This window comes from Oncorhynchus tshawytscha, linkage group LG10, assembly GCF_018296145.1.
Source record: "Oncorhynchus tshawytscha isolate Ot180627B linkage group LG10, Otsh_v2.0, whole genome shotgun sequence".
NCBI classification, from domain to species: domain Eukaryota; kingdom Metazoa; phylum Chordata; class Actinopteri; order Salmoniformes; family Salmonidae; genus Oncorhynchus; species Oncorhynchus tshawytscha.
Window position 1 is genome coordinate 36,766,007 of NC_056438.1, and position 23,303 is coordinate 36,789,309.

General features: G+C 44.4%; 2 protein-coding genes across 5 annotated transcripts in view; one reads left to right on the forward strand and one right to left on the reverse strand.

The window, feature by feature from the left end:
- Positions 1 to 5,326: 5,326 nt before the first annotated feature.
- sft2d3 (SFT2 domain containing 3) lies at positions 5,327 to 6,507 on the forward strand. The gene is made up of 2 exons (XM_024435020.2): positions 5,327 to 5,347; positions 5,522 to 6,507. The coding sequence occupies exon 2, from the start codon at positions 5,580 to 5,582 to the stop codon at positions 6,252 to 6,254; it is 675 nt and encodes a 224-aa protein (XP_024290788.1). The 5' UTR covers positions 5,327 to 5,347; positions 5,522 to 5,579; the 3' UTR covers positions 6,255 to 6,507.
- A 3,577-nt stretch (positions 6,508 to 10,084) lies between these two features.
- wdr33 (WD repeat domain 33) overlaps positions 10,085 to 23,303 on the reverse strand; it is a 35,911-nt gene continuing 22,692 nt past the window's right edge. Inside the window, exons 12-19 of one of the 4 annotated variants that reach the window (XM_042328535.1) lie at positions 20,613 to 20,707; positions 17,111 to 17,197; positions 16,754 to 16,887; positions 16,497 to 16,607; positions 14,857 to 15,627; positions 14,476 to 14,536; positions 11,306 to 11,627; positions 10,085 to 10,220 (exon numbers count right to left, since the gene is read on the reverse strand). In XM_042328535.1, the coding sequence (XP_042184469.1) occupies positions 11,356 to 11,627; positions 14,476 to 14,536; positions 14,857 to 15,627; positions 16,497 to 16,607; positions 16,754 to 16,887; positions 17,111 to 17,197; positions 20,613 to 20,707 (1,531 nt within the window). In that variant the 3' untranslated portion in view covers positions 10,085 to 10,220; positions 11,306 to 11,355. Of the gene's footprint in view, positions 10,221 to 10,890; positions 10,983 to 11,305; positions 11,628 to 14,475; positions 14,537 to 14,856; positions 15,628 to 16,496; positions 16,608 to 16,753; positions 16,894 to 17,110; positions 17,198 to 20,612; positions 20,708 to 23,303 lie in introns of those variants that run through there. The other 3 variants (XM_042328534.1, XM_042328532.1, XM_042328533.1) reach the window with 3 other exon arrangements.

Below are 23,303 nucleotides of genomic sequence, written 5' to 3' on the forward strand. Positions count from 1 at the left end.
ACGAACTGCCCTTGCGGTCTCTGCCTGGCCGGTTCCCCTCTCTCCACTGGGATTCTCTGCCTCTAACCCTATTACAGGGGCTGAGTCACTGGCTTACTGGTGCTCTTCCATGCCGTCCCTAGGAGGGGTGCGTCACTTGAGTGGGTTGAGTCACTGATGTGGTCTTCCTGTCTGGGTTTGCGCCCCCCCTTGGGCTGTGCCGTGGCGGAGATCTTTGTGGGCTATACTCGGCCTTGTCTCAGGATGGTAAGTTGGTGGTTGAAGATATCCCTCTAGTGGTGTGGGGGCTGTGCTTTGGCAAAGTTGGCACTGTCTGGGGGTATCATCGGATGGGGCCACAGTGTCTTCTGACCCCTCCTGTCTTAGCCTCCAGTATTTATGCTGCAGTAGTTTGTGTCGGGGGGCTAGTGTCCGTCTGTTATATCTGGAGTATTTATCCTGTCTTATCCTGTGTGAATTTAAGTATGCTCTCTCGAATTCTCTCTTTCTTTCTTTCTTTCTTTCTTTCTTTCTTTCTTTCTTTCTTTCTTTCTTTCTTTCTTTCTTTCCCTCTCTCGGAGGACCTGAGCCCTAGGACCATGCCTCAGGACTACCTGGCATGATGACTCATTGCTGTCCCCAGTCCACCTGGCCATGCTGCTGATCCAGTTTCAACTGTTCTGCCTGCGGCTATGGAACCCGGACCTGTTCACCGGACATGCTACCTGTCCCAGACCTGCTGTTTTCAACTGTCTAGAGAGAGCAGGAGTGGTGGAGATACTCTCAATGATCGGCTATGAAAAGCCATCTGACATTTACTCCTGAGGTGCTACGACTTTGTATGTCTATTAGCGACTGTTTTCCCTGAGTAGACAATCCATTTTAGAATCGTGGCTTTTTACCTTGGCTGTGAGTGCCTTGTTCTCTCCTTGGAGCGTGAGAATTTCACTCTGGCTAAACTCCAAACTCCCCCTCAGCCCTGCTACCTCCTCACACAACTTTTCTAGTGTTGCATGGATTCCATGGATTAAACAGACACTTAAACTGACACGACATGTAAGTGTCGGGTTTACACAACGTGAAAGCATGATGTACACATAGATGTCATGTAGACGTTAAGGCGTTCATGGTGATATCTTTCATAATAAACTTACACAAACTGACGTGTCAGTGCCACGTTACATGACGTGAACACTATGTCAACATGACATGAACGTGGCATGAACGCGTCGGCAGTTTGACGCCTTAGAACAAAACTTCTCCATTGACAATCCATGTTAATTCATGACGGTATTTTACGTCGCTAGGAATATGTTAGGTGACTTAGTGAGAGGTATCAGTAGCTTAACTAGGTTGAATTCTGGCCTGAATCACTCCCAAAGTACGTGGTAAATTGCAGCATGTTGCTCCTGCCGCCCATATGGCTCGCTTGTGGGTGTGCTGGCAGCATATAGGTTATTAAGTGGGTAAATAGTTTAATCCATTCTCTATTTCATGAATTTATTCACTGGTAAATATTATCTAAGCCAATCTGGTGACAAACAAACTTGTTTCCAATCGTCCACATGGCTGGGAAAACCTATTCAAGTAAGTAAATACTACAGTGCAGGCTAACTCAAATGAGTGGCTAACGTAGCTACCTAGCTATCTAGCCAACTTTACTAAATGTATAGCTAGCTAGCTAAGTGAATTAAATATCACCAGCTACCTAACTTCATATTAGCTAACTATCTTGATGTATTTATCATTGTAAAAAACAAACTCCAAATGCATTTGTAGGTAGCTAGCTAACAGCCATGGAGTGGGGTGAAAGGATAGGAGCCCCAACTGTCAAAGGGACAGAGTAGCCTATTCTGGATAGGGCAGGTACTTTTGTGTAATATCAGTCCCTAGAAGTGAGGCCAGAGATAATAGTAACATAATTCCCAATGCTGTCTAATTTAAGTATAATGTTTTCTCTCCTCAGATACCAAGAGCTGTGAAAGCCTGTCTGCACATGAAGAGGTCCCAATGAAGAGTGATGGTTCTCAGTCCTGGTCCTGGGAACTCAAAGGGGTGCACATTTTTCTTTTTGCCTTAGCACTACAAATCAAATTGTATTTGTCACATGCGCCGAATCCAACAGTTGTAGATCTTACAGTGAAATGCTTACTTACAAGCCTTTAACCAACAATGCTTTAAGAAGTTTTAAGAAAGAAAAATGAAATGTGTTAGAACTCAGGAACTTCAGGATCGGTGGGTCCCCCACGGGACGGTTGAGCTAACGTAGGCTAATGCGATTAACATGAGGTTGTAAGTAACAAGAACATTTCCCAGGACATAGACATATCTGTAATGGGCAGAAAGCTTAAATTCTTGTTAATCTAACTGCACTGTCCAATTTACAGTAGTTATTACAGTGAAATAATACCATGCTATTGTTTGAAAAGAGTGCACAGTTATGAACTTGAAAAATTATTAATAAACCAATTAGGCACATTTGGGCAGTCTTGAAACAACATTTTGAAACAGAAATGCAATGGTTCATTGGATCAGTCTAAAACGTTGCGCATACACTGCTGCCATCTAGTGGCCAAAATCTAAATTGTAACTGGGCTGGAATAATACATTATGGCCTTTCGCTTGCATTTCAAAGATGATGGTACAATTTTTTAATTTTTAAAAAGGTTGTTTTTTTTCTTTGTATTTTTTTTTATACCAGATCTAAGGTGTTATATTCTCCTACATTAATTTCACATTTCCACAAACTTCAAACTGTTTCCTTTCAAATGGTATCAAGAATATGCATATCCTTGCTTCAATGCCTGAGCTACTGGCAGTGAGAGTTGGGTATTTCATTCGAGGGAAAATTGGAAAAAAGGGTGGATCCTTTTAAGTAGAAAATAGGATTTTTTTTATTTTTAAAGTAACAAATAATTAAACAGCAGCAGTAAAACAACAAGCGAGGCTATATTCTGGAGGTACCAGTACAGAGTCAATACGCGGGGGTACCGGTTAGTCGAGGTAATTGAGGTAATATGTACATGTAGGTAGAGTTAAAGTGACTATGCATAGATTATAAACAGAGAGTAGCAGCAGCGTAAAAGAGGGGTCTGAGTAGCTATTTGATTAGCTGTTCAGGAACTTGGGGGTAGAAGCTGTTAAGAAGCTTTTTGGACCTAGACTTGGCGCTCCGGTACCTCTTGCCGTGTGGTAGCAGAGAGAACAGTCTATGACTAGGGTGGCTGGGGTCTTTGACAATTTTTAGGGTCTTCCTCTGACACTCCCTGGAGGTCCTGGATGGCAGGACGTACTGGGCCATACGCACTACTGGGCCGTACGATGTACTGGGCCGTATGCACTACCCTCTGTAGTGCCTTGTGGTCGGAGGCCGAGCAGTTGCCATACCAGGCAGTGATGCAACCAGTCAGGATGCTCTCGATAGGACAGCTGTAGATCCATTTGAGGATCTGAGGACCCATGCCAAATCATTTCAGTCTCCTGAGGGTGAATAGGCTTTGTCGTGCCCTCTTCATGACTGTCTTAGTGTGTTTGAACCATGATAGTTTGTTGGTGATGTGGACACCAAGGAACTTGAAGCTGTCAACCTGTTCCACTACAGCCCCGTCGATGAGAATGGGGGCGTGCTCGGTCCTCCTTTTCCACAGTCATCTCCTTTGTCTTGATCACATTGAGGGAGAGGTTGTTGTCCTTAAACCACACGGTCAGGTCTCTGACCTCCCTTTTGGCTGTCTCATCGTTGTCAGTGATCAGGCCTATCACTGTTGTGTCATCGGCAAACTTGATGATGGTGTTGGATTCGTGCCTGGCCATGCATTCATGAGTGAACAGGGAGTACAGGACGGGACTGAGCACGCACCCCTGAGCGGCCCCCGTGTTAAGGATCAGCATGGCGGATGTGTTGTCCCCTACCCTTATCACCTGGGGGTGGCTCGTCAGGAAGTCCAAGATCCAGTTGCAGAGGGAGGTTGTTTAGGCCAAGCTCCCTGCCATCCAGGACCTCTATACCAGGCAGTGTCAGAGGAAGGCCCTAAAAATTGTCAAAGACTCCAGCCACCCGAGTCATAGACTGTTCTCTCTGCTACTGCACAGCAAGCTGTACCGGACCATCAAGTCTACGTCCAAGAGGCTTCTAAACGGCTTCTACCCCCAAGCCATAAGACTCCTGAACAGCTAATCAAATGGTTACTCAGACTATTTGCATTGATCCCCCCCCCCTCTTTTACACCACTGCTACTCTCTGTTGTTATCATCTATGCATAGTCACTTTATTAACTCTACCTACATATTACCTCAACTAACCGGTGTCCCCGCACATTGATCCTGTACCGGTACCCCCCTATATATAGTCTCGCTATTGTTATTTTACTGCTGCTCTTCAATTACTTGTTACTATTATTTCTTATTCTTATCCATATTTTTTAAAACTGCATTGTTGGTTAGGGGCTCATAAGTAAACATTTCACTGTAAGATGTACAACTGTTGTATTCGGCGCATGTGACTAATACAATTTGATTTGATTTAAATGTGACCAATAAAAATTGATTTGAGAGAATTCCAAGAGTGTGCAAAGCTGTCATCAAGGCAAAAGGTGGCTACTTTCAAGAATCTCAAATACAAAAATATATATTTGATTTGTTTAACACTATATTGGTTACGAAATGATTCCATATGTGTTATTTCATAGTTTTGATATCTTCACTATTATTCAACAATGTATAAAATTGTGAAGATAAAGAAAAGCCCTGGAATGAGTATGTGTGTCTAAACGTTGGTACTGTTTATGTTTAAGAAATTGCCATGGCGGTGCAATTTAGAAGTAGCACAAAAACCCGCAACTAGCGACCAATACATTTTCAAAGTTGCCCAATTTCAGGAAAGCTGCAGACATGACAACCCTGAGTGTGGCTTGAATTGGGACAATTGCGTAATATGTACCATATGGCAACGTGATTACGCAAAATGTGTGCACTCTGTGTCTCTCTGAGGGAAATGAATGGCGTTTTTGTATGTGTTTTTTGGATAAACACCGAAAATAAGTTGTGGTAATAACATGCTTAGGATATCTTACACGTTTTGTTCTATGACATCATATTCATCAGCTAACGTCACTTATTGTGAATTTGACGTATGTATGTAATAATAAAATAAAACTAATCACAAAGGCTTCATAATTCATTAAGGTCATGTTAACTGACTTATGTCAGAAAAAACGCATAGGATGTCCTAAGCCTGTGTTAACCTCAAACCTTATTTTCAGTGTGTATTGCAAAACCCTATTCTTTCCCAAAAGGGATGGCTGAACGAACCAGAGCGAACTCATTTCCGGGATTTAGGACTACAACTATAGTGAAAAAAGATATAGTGGTGAGTGGTTTCTGAAGCATAATTCTAATTGTTTCGTAAATTCATTCTTGTGTTTGAATATAAGCACAATACGAATTGACGTGGATTAAAATGTAATATTTTTAATGAGTTATCCACAATGTAAACGTAAGGTCTCCTCATCATACTAACGTGACGTCATCATTTGTGCTGCAGGCAGAATACTCGGTCGCACATAAAGGAAATTTGTCAATAAACAAGTCGACGAGAAGTTATGGCGGAATTAAATCGAAGTCTTCAAGAATATCTGGCCCAGTCTAAAGGTGGTGCCAAGACGATATCTCAGTCCAGCTCAAGTACGACCATAGATATCGAATCCACTTCGGTAGCTGGGAGCTGGTTCGGTAGCTGGTCGAGCCCGTTCTCTGGTTCCAGCAGTCGCGGCGGAGGTTCGACAGGCCAAGGGTTAGGCAGCGGCTATTCCTGGCCGTGGTCTACGGAGCCAGACCCATGTCTTCCGGGAATGAGTCGCTCGCAACGACTGGTCGCTTTCGGAGTGTGTATTGCGTTCTCAGCGTTGTGCTTTGGACTGTCCGCCCTGTACGCACCCTTGTTGCTGTTGTATGCGCGCAAATTTGCCCTTCTCTGGTCTCTCGGCTCTCTTTTCGCGATTCTGGGAGCAGCGATACTGCGGGGACCCAGCAAGCTTATAGCGAGGCCGACTCCCAGCGCGTTGGTGTATCTGTGCTCTATTGGAGGTACACTTTATGCAGCGCTCAGCCTTCACAGCACCATACTCACCGCCGTCGGAGCCATTGTCCAGGTTGCCGTAATCGTTGGGTACATCGTCTCTTTGCTGCCGGGCGGTAGCGCAGGAATTCGATTCATGGGAGGGATGGCAGTGTCTGCTATCAAAAGGACTGTCACGGGTAAAACGATGCCAATTTAACTACCACTTCAATTAACCCGAACGGACTTTTGCCCTCTTGTGAATAGGACTGAATGACTAGTTTAGAGTGCACTAGCAAAACAATGTCATAATGTGGCTCATGACAATGGTGTTAATTCCTTTTCTCTTGTAATTTACTTCTGATGGACCAACATGCCCAGTAATATATCAGAATAAGACTCAAATGGAACAGACCAGCAGAGAACTATGAAGCCTCATGTCTTTTTTTCAACTAATAAAATGTACAATCTTATCATGGAATGTATTTTCTATCCTGAACCAAGGGATAGAATATTGGCCTAGAGTGGATGAAATACTTGGTGCAGGACCAAGGGAATAGCACCAAAAGTACCAATTCTGCATGCCAGGCAAGCTAAATCAAGCATATTTCTAAAACCGTAGGCTATTTGAAAGTCTGTATTCAGGTCTGGCTAGTTTCAAATGCATATTTCCTGTCTTTCCTTGAGGTTTCACTTATCCTAACTTCTTCCTTTAGGTAATCACTTATTGAGAGTATCCAAAAAGGCTATGTATGGTCTTAGGTTCTGATTCAATATAACCCTTCCTTTAGATTGGCAATATGCTTACGAGTCATGATAATGGTGTCTCAATTAACGGCTAATGTGATGACATGGGCTCTACTAGCCTGGTTCCATATATTTATGGTCATTGTCACTCCGGACCAGGCTAAGGGTGTACAAGTACACACTCTACCCACCCCCCCTTGTAAAAAGAATGAAAGACCAGAAACGAGGGTGACATTTTGCACACATTTCTATTAGTCTCATACAAAAAAATGGACAAAAGCAATATGACAATCTCATGACAAACTGTACATTTAGAAAGAGAGGAAGGCCGCCTCGATATTCAGGGGAGCCCGGCGATGAGACAGTGATTCTTCTTCTCTCCATTATTGGACATTTAAAAATTAACTTAAATAAATGGAGCCGAGGACTTGGGGGGAATAACATATTCAACGCCCTGTTCTGTTTGTTAACTACCAGTGACAAACAGGACTTCTGAGCATCCCAAATAGCACCCTATTCCCTATATAGTGCATTACTTTTGACCATACATACCCTATGGGCCATGTTAAAGTAGTGCTCCATATAGGGAATAGGGTGCCATTTGGGATGCACCCATATAGCCAAGGACCAAATCCTCTCCTGGAATAATGAATCTTGAAACGTGGGCATTTTCAGTGTGGCGCCACACCCTCTGAACATTTTCAGATATAAATGTAATGTACAAAGTGGACATGGTTCTCTATTCTTCCCAAAACAAACAAAAGTTGTCTAATCTGTACATTGTATTCCTATCTGCAATGTTCAAGATCCTGGACTCTTTCTATTATGTGTGATTGGTACAGTACATGTAGAAAAGAGAAACTATGGGCAGTTCACATTATCACATGAAGTGTGTCCAGGGGTTTATTCAGGAGGGTGCAGCATTACAAAACATTCAGACAGAAATATGTTGAGAACAGACAATTCTTTCTAATGCAGAATGAGGAATCCTACCAATGCCTGTCTGCAATGTTCTAAACGTTGCACCCTCCTGAATAAATCCCGGGTTTCTTGCCTGTTACAATGCTTTGTTCAAACCACACTGACAAAAAACACTGTTATGTGGCCCATGTCTGAACTTGGAATAGAAACCTTGACCAATCAGTGATTGCTTCAGCTTGCAATATCCACCCTGCGACCAATCAGGATGAGTATGGCAAAGAGCCATAGGGCGGAATCTGTCGTCTAAAGGATCCAAATGTAAAGATAGCAACTCGTCCATCTCGTAGTGAGAGACCTGAGGCTTTCGACACATACAGCAATAAAGGCCCTTTCCCACTCCACGAGGCCCCTATACACACAGTAAACAATCCATCCTCCAGCCATACAATCAGGCCTGAAGAGGTGTAGTCTGAGCCCAGAGATGATCCACTGATCTGGGGGACAGGAGGTGGCGGTAGTGGTTGTGTATCTCTTTTTGGTCCCTGTCCTCTTTGCGGGGGGTGAATAGGAGAGAAAAGGGGATGGGGAGGTAAGAGAATGGAGGTTTGGTGGGGAGCAGGTAGGTCGATTTGTAGCGAGTTGTTCCTTCAGTCCTACCGGCCACGCCCTCCTCCCCTGGGGGCCCCGCGGGGCGCCCCCCTCCAGCCCCCTCTGCCGCCGCGGGTCGAGGGGCCGTAGCCGCCTTCCTCTCTCTGGGGCGGTCGGCCTGGAGAGAGCAGAGGGAGAAGAGACTGGGGTTGGACTCCGTTCCATTTCAAAATAGGACATAAAACCACTTAACCCTATTAGCAAAAAAAGAATGACATGCAAAGACAGATTATAGAAGTCTCAATACAGTGCATTCGGAAAGTATTCAGACGCCTTGACCTTTTCCACATTTTGTTACATTAGTCTTATTCTAAAATATATTTAAATAATAAAAACAATCTACACCCAATACACCATAATGATAAAGCAAAAACAGGTTATACATTTTTGCAAAACTATATAAAAACAAGTTCTCATTTACAACTGCGACCTGGCCAAGATAAAGCAAAGCAGTTTGACAAACAACACAGAGTTACTCATGGAATAAACAAACATACAGTCAATAACACAATAGAAAAGTCTATATACAGTGTGTGCAAATTAAGTAAGATTAGGGAGGTAAAGGCAATAAATAGGCCACAGTGGTGAAATAATTACAATTTAGCAATTAAACACTGAAGTGATAGATGTGCAGAAGATGAATGTGCATAACAAAATGTGGAAAATGTCAAGGGGTCTGAATACTTTCCGAATGCACTGTATACTGTAAGAGAAATAAAGGCATGGTGGGCTAGGCTAGTAGTTGAAAGTCTCCATGACATGACAAGTAATGGATACATGAATCACAGCCTTAGCATCAGTCATTGTCACACAAACACGCACACACAAATACCCCCCCTAACCCCTCTCCCTTGTATACCTGTTGTCCTGTCCTCTACCCCTGCTCCCGGGGAGTCTTGGTCTCCGGTGCCCGGGCCGTCGTGCCACGGGCGTTTGCGTGGGGGCAGCGAGGCCATGTCCATGCCCTGCAGGGAGGAGGAGCGCTCACGGCTGGCAGGGGACGGGCTGTCATGCAGCGGGCCGTGCTCGGAGCGCTGGCCTTCTCTGTATGCCTCGTGACCTGGGAGCACACAGGCACACACACACGCAATTACATGAACACAGTAATTTCCCAACAGGGTCAAAATGGGGGAGATGTGGATAAAACGAACACTATTACTCACACTACGTGTGGCACTATTTATTTCATAACCTGGCGCTGAGCTGTCAAAATGAACCCCTAAAAAATGAATTCCTTAGTAGTGTCGCACTAAAAATCCTCTGGGGCTGCCATATACATTGATTAGTCCTTTCACTACCTTGAACGTATACATTACGTGGAGTGAGACTGGCTGCTAGCCATGATTTCTGTAAGGGTTAGCCTACTATGCTATTATTTCCTTATGGCTAGCGTTGGGAGCTGTTGGCCTGCCACGCAACCCTGGTTCGATAAGACAGCCCCTTTACCTTGATCTTGCCCGCCCTCCCAGGCCTCCTGACTTCTGCCTCCCTCATAGTGTGGGGGGAACTCATCAGGGGTGGGGAGCAAGCCCTGGCGTCCACCACCACCACCTCCTGAGGTAACAACCGAGGGATGAATGAAAGATAGGACCCATAGATTGATGGACAGATACAGACAGACGAGAAAGAGGTAGAGAGAGAACTAGATAAGGACAGAGACAGATAGATCATAAAAGAGGGACAGACAACACAAACTCAGCTGGTCTCACCTCCTCCTCTGGGTGGGCCCCCTCCTCGGGGGGGTCTCCCCCTCCCTCCGTTGTCCCAACCTCCGGCCATCTCATTTGAGGTGTCAAAGTTCTCTTCCTGCCCACCAAACTCATCAGGGAACCCCCTCCCCCCAGGGCGACCCTGTCCAACCCCTCTGTACCTGCACAGAAAAGAGACGCCGTTTGAGAGGGGATACAGAAGGCCCGTTGAAACATCCATGCTCCACTGTCCATGCTTTATCCTTTCCTTCAAAAAAGGAGAGGTTCACACTTCAGGACACTAAGGCTATAAAACAAATCACATATGAGTGTGCTTACTCTCAGCAGTGTGATGTGTGATACTGCAACTGCTAGTTAAAATACATGATTCAAAACAGAACCTCAGCTGCTGTTTTTTAGAGGAAACATCCACTAAGGTAACTTGGGCAATTAAAAAGCAGTGCACTAGACAGCCGACAACGCACCTTTTAAATTCATTTTCACAGACATTTGCAGAGATTGCATTCAGGGTTAACTATGCACATGTCGGCTCAAGAGTAAATTACCTTTAAAAGTCTGTTATAATGCACTGCTCTATAATGCGACTTGGATTGAATCCTGGCCTTGGTATGCATAATGTCTGTGTTCTAGTTTTTACAGTGTATTTTGACAGTACGTAGTTAGTAGGAAAGTTGGTCTGCGGGTTAGTCAACGAGTTTGTAGGAAGGCTAGGTTGCCAGTTAGGACAGTTTGTGAGTTAGTAGAAAAGCTGGTTGGCGAGTTAGTAGGAAAGCTAGGTGGTGAGTTGGTAGGTAAATTAGTCAGCGAGTTAGTAGGAAAGTTAGACCCACGTGTCGTCTGAGTCCTGGCCATGCCTTGTTGGAGGCAGTCTGTCTCTCTGCCTCTGGTCAAACTCCTCTCCTGGACTCCCATAACCACCAAACCTGACATGCACACACGCACATAAGCCCATAGTTTGAGCAACCCGAGGCAGAAGCAACCCATAGATCCACTAATATAGTAAGTTAAGGGTCAGAGGAAAGGTAGGTTTGAAAGAGGGGGTTCCCTGATGACAAAGGTTTGGGTTAAGATGAGAATGATGAAAAAGTAGGTGAGATTTAAGGTGTAGAGGTACAGGTAAACACTATGAGAGCTTAGGTGAGATTTAAAGATGTAGGTTAGAGAGCCGGTAGAGGTGGCGGCACGGATGTAAGTAAAGACAGACGCGAGGTTAAAGGTCACAACCGAAAAGCAAGGTAAAGTTCACCTGTCGTCCCTGCGGCCTCGGAACTCTCCCCCATCACGGGGAATCTTTCCTCAGAAGAGCCCCAGTTTCCCCCATTCCCCCCCCTCCCCCTTGCCCCCTCCTCTGTGGCCTCCCTGGTATTCCTGGCTGGACCCTCTCCTCCAGCTCTCCTCTCCCCGTCCGTGGAAGTCCTGGCCACCTTCATTGAAGTCGTTGGATCGGCGCCCCTGCTGAGAGTCTCCCCAGTAAGAACCAGAGCCCTGGTCAGGGCCCCCAGGGCCGCCCTGCCCCTGGCCCCCAGGTGGAGGACCCATGTGGTGGTTGGGGGGCCCTCGGGTATCTCCTTGGGAGAATCGGAGACATCAAAATAGAGGGCACATACTGAAATATAAGTCAGACAAAACATATGGCTCTTTCAATGGAGAAACGCCATTGAGAATGCTTTTTAGTCCAGGACTAGGCTTAATCTGTGTCTGGGAAACCGTCCCCAAGTGTTTATGCCAGTAATTACCAACGGTATTTTTTACTACCGTGTATTTTTTTGAAAAGTAATCTTCCTTGGTCACTTCAGTAATGTTTACATACCGTTTTACCCACTTTACATGTGCATACTGTATTCTAGTCATGCCTCATCCTCTATAACTACTGCTGTACACACCGTTACTATTCATATACTATCTTTACGCACCATTATATGTAAACTCTGCAAAAAAAGAAACGTCCTCTCACTGTTATTTTCAGCAAACTTAACATGTTCATACACATATTTACACATAACAAGATTCAACAACTGAGACAAACTGAAATAGTTCCACAGACATGTGACTAACAGAAATGGAATAATGTGTCCCTGAACAAAGGGGGGGTTAAAATCAAAAGTAACAGTCAGTATCTGGTGTGACCACCAGCTACATTAAGTACTGCCGTGCATCTCCTCCTCATGAACTGCACCAGATTAGACAGTTCTGGCTGTGAGATGTTACCCCAATAGGCAACGGTGAGTTTGTGCCCATAGGCAACGGTGAGTTTATGCCCATAGGCGACGTTGTTGCCGGTGATGTCTGGTGAGGACCTGCCTTACAACAGGCCTACAAGCCCTCAGTCCAGCCTCTCTCAGCCTATTGCGGACAGTCTGAGCACTGATGGAGGGATTGAGGGTTCCTGGTGTAACTCGGGCAGTTGTTGCTATCCTGTACCTGTCGCGCAGGTGTGATGTTCGGATGTACCGATCCTGTGCAGGTGTTGTTACACGTGGTCTGACACTGTCTCCCTGTAGCGCTGTCTTAGGCGTCTCACAGTACTGACATTGCAATTTATTGCCCTGGCCACATCTGCAGTCCTCATGCCTTCACGCAGATGAGCAGGGACTCTGGGCATCTTTCTTTTGGTGTTTTTCAGAGTCAGTAGAAAGGCCTCTTTAGTGTCCTATGTTTTCATAACTGTGACCTTAATTGCCTACCGTCTGTCAGCTGGTAGTGTCTTAACGACCGTTCCACAGGTGCATGTTCATTAATTGTTTATGGTTCATTGAACAAGCATGGGAAACCTGCCTAGAAGGCCAGTATCCTGGAGTTGCCTCTTCACTGTTGACATTGAGACTGGTGTTTTGCGGGTACTATTTAATGAAGCTGCCAGTTGAGGACTAGTGAGGTGTTTTTCAAACTAGACACTCCAATGTACTTGTCCTCTTGCTCTGTTGTGGACCGGGGCCTCCCACTCTTTCTATTCTGGTTAGAGACAGTTTGCGCTGTTCTGTGAAGGGAGTAGTACATAGTGTTGTTTCCAGCTACAATAGTCATTTACAACATTAACAATGTCTACACTGTGTTTCTGATCAATTTGATGTTATTTTAATGGACAAAAAAATAGAAAATTACATTTCTAAGTGACCCCAAACTTTTGAACGGTGGTGTATATATACACATATACACACCACATACTTCTGCCTCTACTCTTCTGTGAAAGCTTTCCACTAGTTGTTGGAACATTGCTGCGGGGACATGCTTCCATTCAAGACCATTAGACCATTAGTGAGGTTGGGCACTGATGTTGGGCAATTAGGCCTGGCTCGCAGTCAGCATTCCAATTCATCCCCAAAGGTGTTTGATGGAGTTGAGGTCAGGGCTCTGTGCAGGCCATTCAAGTTCTTCCACACAGATCTCAACAAACCATTTCTGTATGGTCCTCACTTTTTTTAATGGGGCATTGTCATGCTGAAACAGGAAAGGGCCTTCCCCAAACTGTCATTGCATGCTAATTTCCCTTCACTGGAACTAAGGGGCCTAGCTCGAACCATGAAAAAACACCCCCAGAACATTATTCCTCCACCAACAAACTTTACAGTTGGAACTATGCATTGGGGCAGGTAGCTTTCTCCTGATATCTGCCAAACCCAGATTTGTCCGTGGGACCGCCAGATGGTGAAACGTGATTCATCACTCCAGAAAATGCACTTCCACTGCTCCAGAGCCGACGCTTGGTATTGTGCATCGTGATCTTAGGCTTGGCCATGGAAACCCATTTCATGAAGCTCACAAAGAACAGTTCTTGTGCTGATGTTGCTTCCAGAGGCAGTTTGGAAATTGGTAGTGAGTGTTGCAACTGAGGAGAGGCAATTTTTACACGCTACAGCACACGGTGTTCCTGTTTTGTCAGCTTGTGCGACTAGACCACTTCACGGCTGAGCCATTGTTGCGCCTAAACGTTTCCACTTCACAATAACAGCACTTACAGTTGACCTGGGCAGCTCTAGCAGGGCAGAAATTTGACAAACTGACTGGTGGCAAACTGACGCTGCGCCGGTGAATGTCACTGAGCTCTTCGGTACGGGCCATTCTACTGCCAATGTTTATCTATGGAGATTGCATGGCTGTGAACTCGATTTTATAAAGCTGCCAGCAACGGGTGTGGCTGAAATAGCCGAATCCATTAATTTCAAGGGTTGTCCAAATACCTTTGGCCATGTAGTGTATTTTGTTCCGGTCTCTGACATTGCGCGTTCTGATATTTCTTCATTTCAGATGTTTTTTCTGGATTATGTGTATATAGTTTTTTTTTTTTACTGCTAGGTATTACTGCACTGTTGAAGATAGAAACACAAGCATTTCACTGCAACTGCGATAACATCTGCAAATCTGTGTAAGCGACCAAAAAACGTTATCTTAGACTCGTGAGAATTTGTGTTCACCTACCTTTGCCATTGGGTCCTTGCTGTCCCATCCCATGCATCATGGGGCCAGTGTTTTGTCCCACCTGTGTGAAGTGGTGTTTTTAGGATTTGAGACTTTTTGTAAACACAGAGGCGTTTCAGTAAGCATTGAATTGAACCATCTTGGATCAATTCATGTTGCACACAAACAGCCCTACTGCTTAAATATTGAATTTGAACTCAATGTAGCTAGCAAGTTGGCTAACCAATGTTGACAATGTTGCTACAATTTCCACCACTGAACTACCCACCCCAGATTAACCTCTTTAGATTCAACAAAAGCTCTTGCCACATACTTATGAAATGAGCCTACCTTCATATTTCTGACATTTATTTTGTTTTACAGCTAGTTTGACAATCTCACCTGGTGCTGCATGTAGGATGGAGGCCCCTGCATGTTGCCTGGTGGGCCCTGCATATTGCCTGGGGGTCCTTGCATGTTTCCAGGAGGTCCCTGCATGTTCCCGGGGGGTCCTTGCATGTTACCCGGTGGGGGCCCGTGCATCCCACCTGGGGGTGGCCCCTGCATGTTGCCCATCCCATGCATGCCCCCCATGCCTGGCATGTTGCCGTGTGTCCTGGGAGGGTTCTGCATGGGAGGCCCCATTCCCACCCCGCCCTGCATGGGTCCCTGTGGGCCCATCATATTCCCCTGAGGGGGCATCATGCCCCCCTGTGGTGGAGGCCCCTGGCCTCGAGGAGGGGGCCCCATCATTCCTCCCGGTGGGGGGCCTTGCATGTTTCCGGGGGGGCCCTGCATCCCTCTGGGTCCGGGAGGCATGCCGTGAGGCCCCTGGGGGCCCATGTTTCTGTGGGGGCCGGGGTGCCTCTGCATGCCTTGGGGCCCATGGAGGTCAGGGGGACCCATCATGCCCTGAGGAGGCCCCTGGTGGTGCTGGGACCCTGGAGGGGGGCCCATCTGGCCCGGACGCATGAACGGAGCCTGCATGACGCCAGGGCCCATGGGGGGCCCCATGTTGTGGGGCATCTGCTGAGGGGGCATGGACTGGGGGAAGCCCTGAGGAGGTGGGGGCATGGTTCCTCCCTGGCCAGGGAAAGGTGGCATGGGTCCTTGTGGACCTCCTGGGGGAGGCATGTTCCCGTCCATCTGATTCATACGGTCCATCTTCATTTGCTGGGGAAAATGATTCAGCCTATCATACCTGATTCAGCGTATCATTTAAAAGGATAGTTCACGTTAAATCTATATCTGAGTAAAATTACACTTCCCTTCAGTTGTGTATGTCTGAAGGACCATGTTGAAATAATCCATAATAATCTATTCTATTATTATTTCTAATAATCTATTATTTGTCAGATTTCATGAATGTAAACAGCCGAGCTGGAACGTCCTCAAAACACTAGCGTCGATACTTGCAAGAACCTGTCCATGTTTTCTTTCCCACGAGAATGTTATTTTTGCAATGAAATTTAAAAAATGTAAAGCTCTGATACTACCAATGTTCACGGGTCAGTTTTGTTCACATCTGAAAAGCAATACAGGTCTAAGAGCCTGCCACAGAGGGATGACGTCATCCGTGGAAGATGCATACAGATGCTCTGTGCTGTGGCTACGTGAGGACATAGTTCCAGTTTTGAGTAACCAAATTCCAGCAATTAATTCAGCAGTATGCACGTAAAAAAAATCCCTGCTACCTCCAACTATCAGACTTAGTTTGAAGTATTTTTTAGGGAGTTTCGGCTTGTAGTGCAGCTCTGCTAACATCGATCCGGCCGTTTCCATTCATGAAATCTGACAATGGTAGCCTGAAGTAAATAATGGATTATTGTGGATTTTGTCACCATGGCCCTTTAGACACAACTCAAGTTAAGGCCCAAATATAGACTTTGCATGAACTATCCTTTTAATCTGAAACAAATGCCTGTAGCTGCACTGCAGGGCTAGGTTTGTTGACCTTTGACCTAAAATGCATTTCTCTTCCACATTTTTGTCACTGACACTTTTGTCACATTTTTTTGTTTGTTTCAAAGAGGACCTCTCACCTCTAGCATCATCGGGTTGGTGTTTGTCTTCCCATCCATTTTCTTCTCATCCATCCTTTCTTTCTTCTCTCCTCCCGGTGGCACGAGAGGCACCTTATTGTCCGCCCAGGCCTGAAGGAAGGAAAGGGGGAGGAGACAAAGGAAGGGAGAAAGAGTGAGAAATGTCACAGAGCAAATACTCAAATTTACTCACAACAGATCCGCCGTGCTTCTTTTTCTTGCTTCTTGCATACAAAAGTGAATCAAGACTAAGTTACCTGTTGGAATTGGGCAGGGATGGGTTTGGCGTAGGGGACCTTCTTCTGTGGCACCTTCTTCTGGTCTTTCTGTAAAATCTCCTCAATCCCCCAATCCAGACCTGGGATGCTCATCTCCTCTTCGGCTGCAGTCTCTTTATCTTGAGAAAACAACATTACCCATAGTCCACCAATCTACCACTCCAACCTTGCTGGAAATGTATAGACTGTGTAAATCACAGCCCATTGCTGCAACCTTATTAGAGCTAATTCAACTGCAAAAGTAAACCTTAACCCCCCCCCCAAACCATCTCTTCGACTTAGATGAGACAAAGATTTGTTTGAGAAGTGTTAATGTGTGTACGTGTGTGTCCTCACCGCTTGCCTCTTGTTCCATGGCAGCTTTGAGCTGATCGGGGATCCCCATACCAGGAATGGCAGCTAAGCTGTTTGGCTCCATGTCATCTGGAAAACAAACAGACCCAGAACCACAAGTCAAATGGTGACATCATGTAACCTTGACCGGACACGTGTCTGGCTGCAGTTAAAAAACATTTTCTACAGTACTTCAAAACACCAACTATAGAAAACATTCTTTAAGGTGATCAACGTGTGTTTTCCAAATTCTGCCAAAAATTTCTATTTTTAACTAGATAGTTCAGTTCTTCAGTTTGTTATTGAGGGTGAATACAAGGCTTTCCAATTGATAGCTATACATTTCTTTGCAGCAATAAGACCTAGCTTACAGAACTTTCGAGACACAATGAAATGACAGCACATACTGTATATTATCCCAAAATGACCATGCAATAGAGTTCCTTTTTGCATCTCCAACAGAGATGTGACATTTCTGGGTGCATTACATGCATTCTGGCAGGAGTGCATGAAATGTCCTATGAATGATCTTAAATTGCAGTAGTTAATGCCTTATGAGCAGGTATGAGCATTTTCACATATAGTGGGGCAAAAAAGTATTTAGTCAGCCACCAATTGTGCAAGTTCTCCCACTTAAAAAGATGAGGCCTGAAATTTTCATCATAGGTACACTTCAATTATGACAGACAAAATGAGAAAAAAACCCCCAGAAAATCACATTGTAGGATTTTTAATGAATTTATTTGCAAATTATGGTGGAAAATAAGTATTTGGTCACCTACAAACAAGCAAGATTTCTGGCTCTCACAGACCTGTAACTTCTTCTTTAAGAGGCTCCCCTGTCCTCCACTCGTTACCTGTATTAATGGCACCTGTTTGAAGTTGTTATCAGTATAAAAGACACCTGTCCACAACCTCAAACAGTCACACTCCAAACGCCACTATGGCCAAGACCAAAGAGCTGTCAAAGGACACCAGAAACAAAATTGTAGACCTGCACCTGGCTGGGAAGACTGAATCTGCAATAGGTAAGCAGCTTGGTTTGAAGAAATCAACTGTGGGAGCAATTATTAGGAAATGGAAGACATACAAGACCACTGATAATCTCCCTCGATCTGGGGCTCCACGCAAGATCTCACCCCGTGGGGTCAAAATGATCACAAGAACGGTGAGCAAAAATCCCAGAACCACACGGGGGGACCTAGTGAATGACCTGCAGAGAGCTGGGACCAAAGTAACAAAGCCTACCATCAGTAACACACTACGCCGCCAGGGACTCAAATCCTGCAGTGCCAGACGTGTCCCCCTGCTTAAGCCAGTACATGTCCAGGCCCGCCTGAAGTTTGCTAGAGAGCATTTGAATGATCCAGAAGAAGATTGGGAGAATGTCATATGGTCAGACGAAACCAAAATATTGTCGTGTTTGGAGGACAAAGAATGCTGATGTTGAAACATCATGCTTTGGGGCTGTTTTTCTGCAAAGGGACCAGGACGACTGATCCGTGTAAAGGAAAGAATGATTGGGGTCATGTATCGTGAGATTGAGTGAAAACCTCCTTCCATCAGCAAGGGCATTGAAGATGAAACGTGGCTGGGTCTTTCAGCATAACAATGATCCCAAACACACCGCCCGGGCAACGAAAGGAGTGGCTTCGTAAGAAGTATTTCAAGGTCCTAGAGTGGCCTAGCCAGTCTCCAGATCTCAACCCCATAGAAAATCTTTGGAGGGAGTTGAAAGTCCGTGTTGCCCAGCAACAGCCCCAAAACATCACTGCTCTAGAGGAGATCTGCATGGAGGAATGGGCCAAAATACCAGCAACAGTGTGCGAAAACCTTGTGAAGACTTAAAGAAAACATTTGACCTCTGTCATTGCCAACAAAGGGTATATAACAAAGTATTGAGATAAACTTTTGTTGTTGACCAAATACTTATTTTCCACCATAATTTGCAAATAAATTCATTCTCCAATGTCATTTTCTGGATTTTCTTTCTCATTTTGTCTGTCATAGTTGAAGTGTACCTATTATGAAAATTACAGGCCTCTCATCTTTTTAAGTGGAAGAACTTGCACAATTGGTGGCTGACTAAATACTTTTTTGCCCCACTGTATCTGTGACCAATGGTTCTCCTCAGTTTCCCATTTTTTCCTTCTAGGTTCTGAAGCATCAGGTAGAGTTTCAATCAACCCTTGATATAACTTGGCAATCAACTTCTTTGGCGTAGCAGCTTCTTTCAGGATTGTTTCTATGCTAGATGCCTTCAGTTCATCCAGATTCTGTTGAAACGATTGTACTTAAAGAAATCGGCCTTGGATAAGCAAACTCTTTCTTTCTTGTAATTGATTGAATGACAGTAGAGATCCATCCTAGTATGTTCAAAAGTCATGATGCCACTTTGGTGCCAGGACTTAAAGGGGTTGTCATTAAACACTAGAGGTAAGGTGGGGTTATTCCAAATAGGGTTGCCTGGCGATATTGGTTCTTTTCACCTCATTAACTCTTCCAAACACAAATGGAATTCAGAGAATCATTGGATTGTCTGTTTCTTTCTTCCACGCCTTGGACCCGAAGTCGTGAATCTATTTTAGATCATAAGGTATAACATTTATGGCTTAGATAATCCTCCATGCACAAGGATAATCTGCTGTCCATTGCCTAGTGAACACAGTTGTGCAGCCCAGTAATCGAGTACCACAGTTTGAGTCATAATACCCATAAAACCTAGCGGTCAAACAAGGAAATTGTTCCAATAATTTTTCTACCATACATTTTTCCATAGGGGATTTTAGAAACACTTAAAACAAGGGCTGTGTTTCCTGTAGGCTTACCCTGGTGTGACGTTTTGATAACCGTGTAAATCTCTCTTGGACAAGGTGACTTTTATCAATATATTCGCCTGTATTTACCCCAAAAAAACAAACGCTAATTAGCTGCTAATGTGGCCATCAAAGAACTACAAATGCCATGATGATCTGGCATTTGACTGCCGAATCGAGACAAAGGTAAAAATGTCTGGATTAACTATCTAATGTTAGCGAAATTGTAATAAATAAACTGGTGAAATTTAATTAAATTGACAATTCTGTGAACTGTCTTATGCAAGTTTTAAATTGACACAACGGTTAGCAAAGATGTCTGCTAGAGATGACGTGCAGGAGCTTGCAGGGATTTGTAGTCTTGCATGTTGTCTACTTTGATTCTAATTAGCATTTTGGAATCAGAGTAAATAGAGCCGAACATATTGATAAAAGTCACCTTGTCCTATAGAGATTTACATGGTTATCAAAACATTATGCCAGGGCAAGCCTACACTAAACACATTCCTTATTTTAAGTGATTCTAAAATCCCCTACAGGCAAAATTAATTGTGGGAAAAAAATTGGAACCATTTCCCTGTTTGACCGCTAGGTTTTCTGGGTATTATAACACCTCCACTGTGGGGGTCTATACACAGACAAATTCAAACACACACACACCTCACACAAAATATTCCTACACATCATACCGTATTCCACTCCATCCTCTGACATCCCAGGTAACAAATTCAGATTGTATCTGTCCCTCATCTTGTCCCCTGGCCGATTCCTCGTCCAGAATTTACTGAAAGGGATATAAATCACGCAGGAAACACTTCAAAGCACACCAGAACAGACATCCAAAATAACAATAATTTGTCCTATTTCAAAGGTGTATATTATATACTCATGTGTGAATTGGAAATGTGTTTTTTTGCATATCCCAACTACCCTGAGACACCCTTGGAGAGTGGGGTCCGAGCAGGGTCTGCCATTATCAACGGCGACCCTGGAGCAATTAGGATTAAGTGCCTTGCACAAGGGCACAGACAATTTTTCACCTGGTCGGCTCGTGATTTCGAACTAGAGGTCTTTAGGTTAATGGCCCCACGCTATCTGCCGCACCTCGTGACACATTCAGTATGCGGCCAATGTGGAAATCAAACCCAAAACCTACCAACAGAGCCATTAGCAAACAATGGAACAATGGAAATATGGGAGAAAGGTCTATCAATAGGGGTGTGCAAGACAAGATAATTCAAGAGCCATGTAGGCTCCGATATGATACAGGAACGATACGTTTTAGTTCAAAATGATTAGTTGAGATTCAATGCACTAACATTTGTTGCATTTACACATGAGTTTTCCATTCTAAATTAAGGCCTACCTCTCGCTGGACAGCGCGGGAAGCTGTGCACCATGCGTAGAAATGTTACAACGGATAATGACAGCTATTGGGGTGGCTCGGCATGTGAGATGACTTGTAGATCCATTACTGTCATACAGTTACACATGTGAGAGGGCGCCCCAGTTCAGTCAGAAAAGACTTCAATCATTTTTGGAAGGGAAAAGGGAAGTAACGAGTAAAAAACACGAACCGGTGGTTCGTAAAGTTAATTGGTTTCCTGACCGATACATGCCACATTTGGATCAGTTAAGAGTCCCACGGACCAACGTGATCGTATCTTAAACCTTTGAACCGGATTCCGATTTAGATCAGTGAATTGTTACACCCTCATCTTTCAACCTTATGAACAATTCCATTTATTTAGTCTTGCTTCCCTGTCTACACGGAACAAAAATATAAAATGCAACATAAGTGTTAGTCCCATGTTTCATGAGCTGAAATAAAAATTCCTGGGAAATGTTCCATATTCACAAAAAGTTTATTTCTCTAACATGTTGTGCACAAATGTTTACATTCGTGTTAGTGAGCATTTCTCCTTAACAAGGATAATCCATCCACCTTATAGGTGTGGCATATCAAGAAGCTGATTAAACAGCATGATCATTACACAGGGGCACCTTGTGCTGGGGACAATAAAAGGCCACTAAAATGTGCAGTTTTGTCACAACACAATGCCACAGATGTCTCAAGTTTTGAGGGAGCGTGCAATTGTCCTGCTGACAGTAGGAATGTCCACCGGCGCTGTTGCCAGATAATCTAATGTTCATTTCTCGACTATAAGCCACCTCCAATGTCGTTTTGAGAATTTCGCAGTATGTCCAACCAGAATCACAACCGCAGACCAAGTGTATGGCGTCATGTGGGTGAGCGGTTTTCTGATGGCAACGTTGTGGTGGCGGTGGGGTTACGGTATGGGCAGACATAAGCTACAGACAATGAACAAAATTGCATTTTATCAATGGCAATTTGAATGCACAAAAATAACGTGACGAGATCCTGAGGCCACTGTAATGCCATTCTTTTGCCGGCATCACCTAATTTTTCAGCATGATAATGTACGGCCCCATGATGCAAAGATCTGTACACAATTCCTGGAAGCTGAACATCTCCTAGTTATTCCATGGCTTCCAGACTCAGACATGTCACCCATTGAGAATGTTTTGGATGCTCTGGATCGACATGTACCACAGTGTGTTCCAGTTCTCGCCAATATCCAGCAACTTCGCACAGCCATTGAAGTAGAGTTGGACAACATTCCAAAAATCAACAGCCTGATCAACTGTACGCCAAGGCGATGTGTCGCGCCTCATGAGGAAAATGGTGGTCACACCATTTGTTGCGTTGATATTTTTGTTCCATATACACTCTGGTATGGGTGGAGAGTTCGTGTACAACCATTGTTGTGATTCTCTATGTCTTGTGTATACAGTGCATTCAGAAAGTATTCAGACCCCTTGAGTTTTCCATACTTTATTATGTTACAGCCTTACTCAAAAATGTATTACATTGTCCCCCCCCCCCTAAATCTACACACAATACTCCAAAATGACAAAGCAAAAATAAGTTTAGAAATTTTATCAAATGTATTAAAAATAAAAAGCTGAAATATCACTTTAACGTAAGTATTCAGACCCTTTACTCAGTAATTTGTTGAAGCACCTTTGGCAACGATTACATGCTTGAATCTTCTTGGGTATGACACTACAACTTTGTCAAGTTTGATGGGGAACATCGCTGCACAGATATTTTCAGGTCTCTCCAGAGATGTTAGATCGGGTTCAAGTCCGGGGTCTGGCCATTGTGTTCTTGGGGACCTTCAATGCTGCAGACATTTTTTGGTACCCTTCCCCAGATATGTGCCTCGACACAATCCTGTCTCGGAGCTCTATGGACAATTCCTTCGACCACATGGCTTGGTTTTTGTTCAGACATGCATTGTCAACTGTGGGACCATATATAGACAGGTGTGTGCCTTTGCAAATCAAGTCCAATC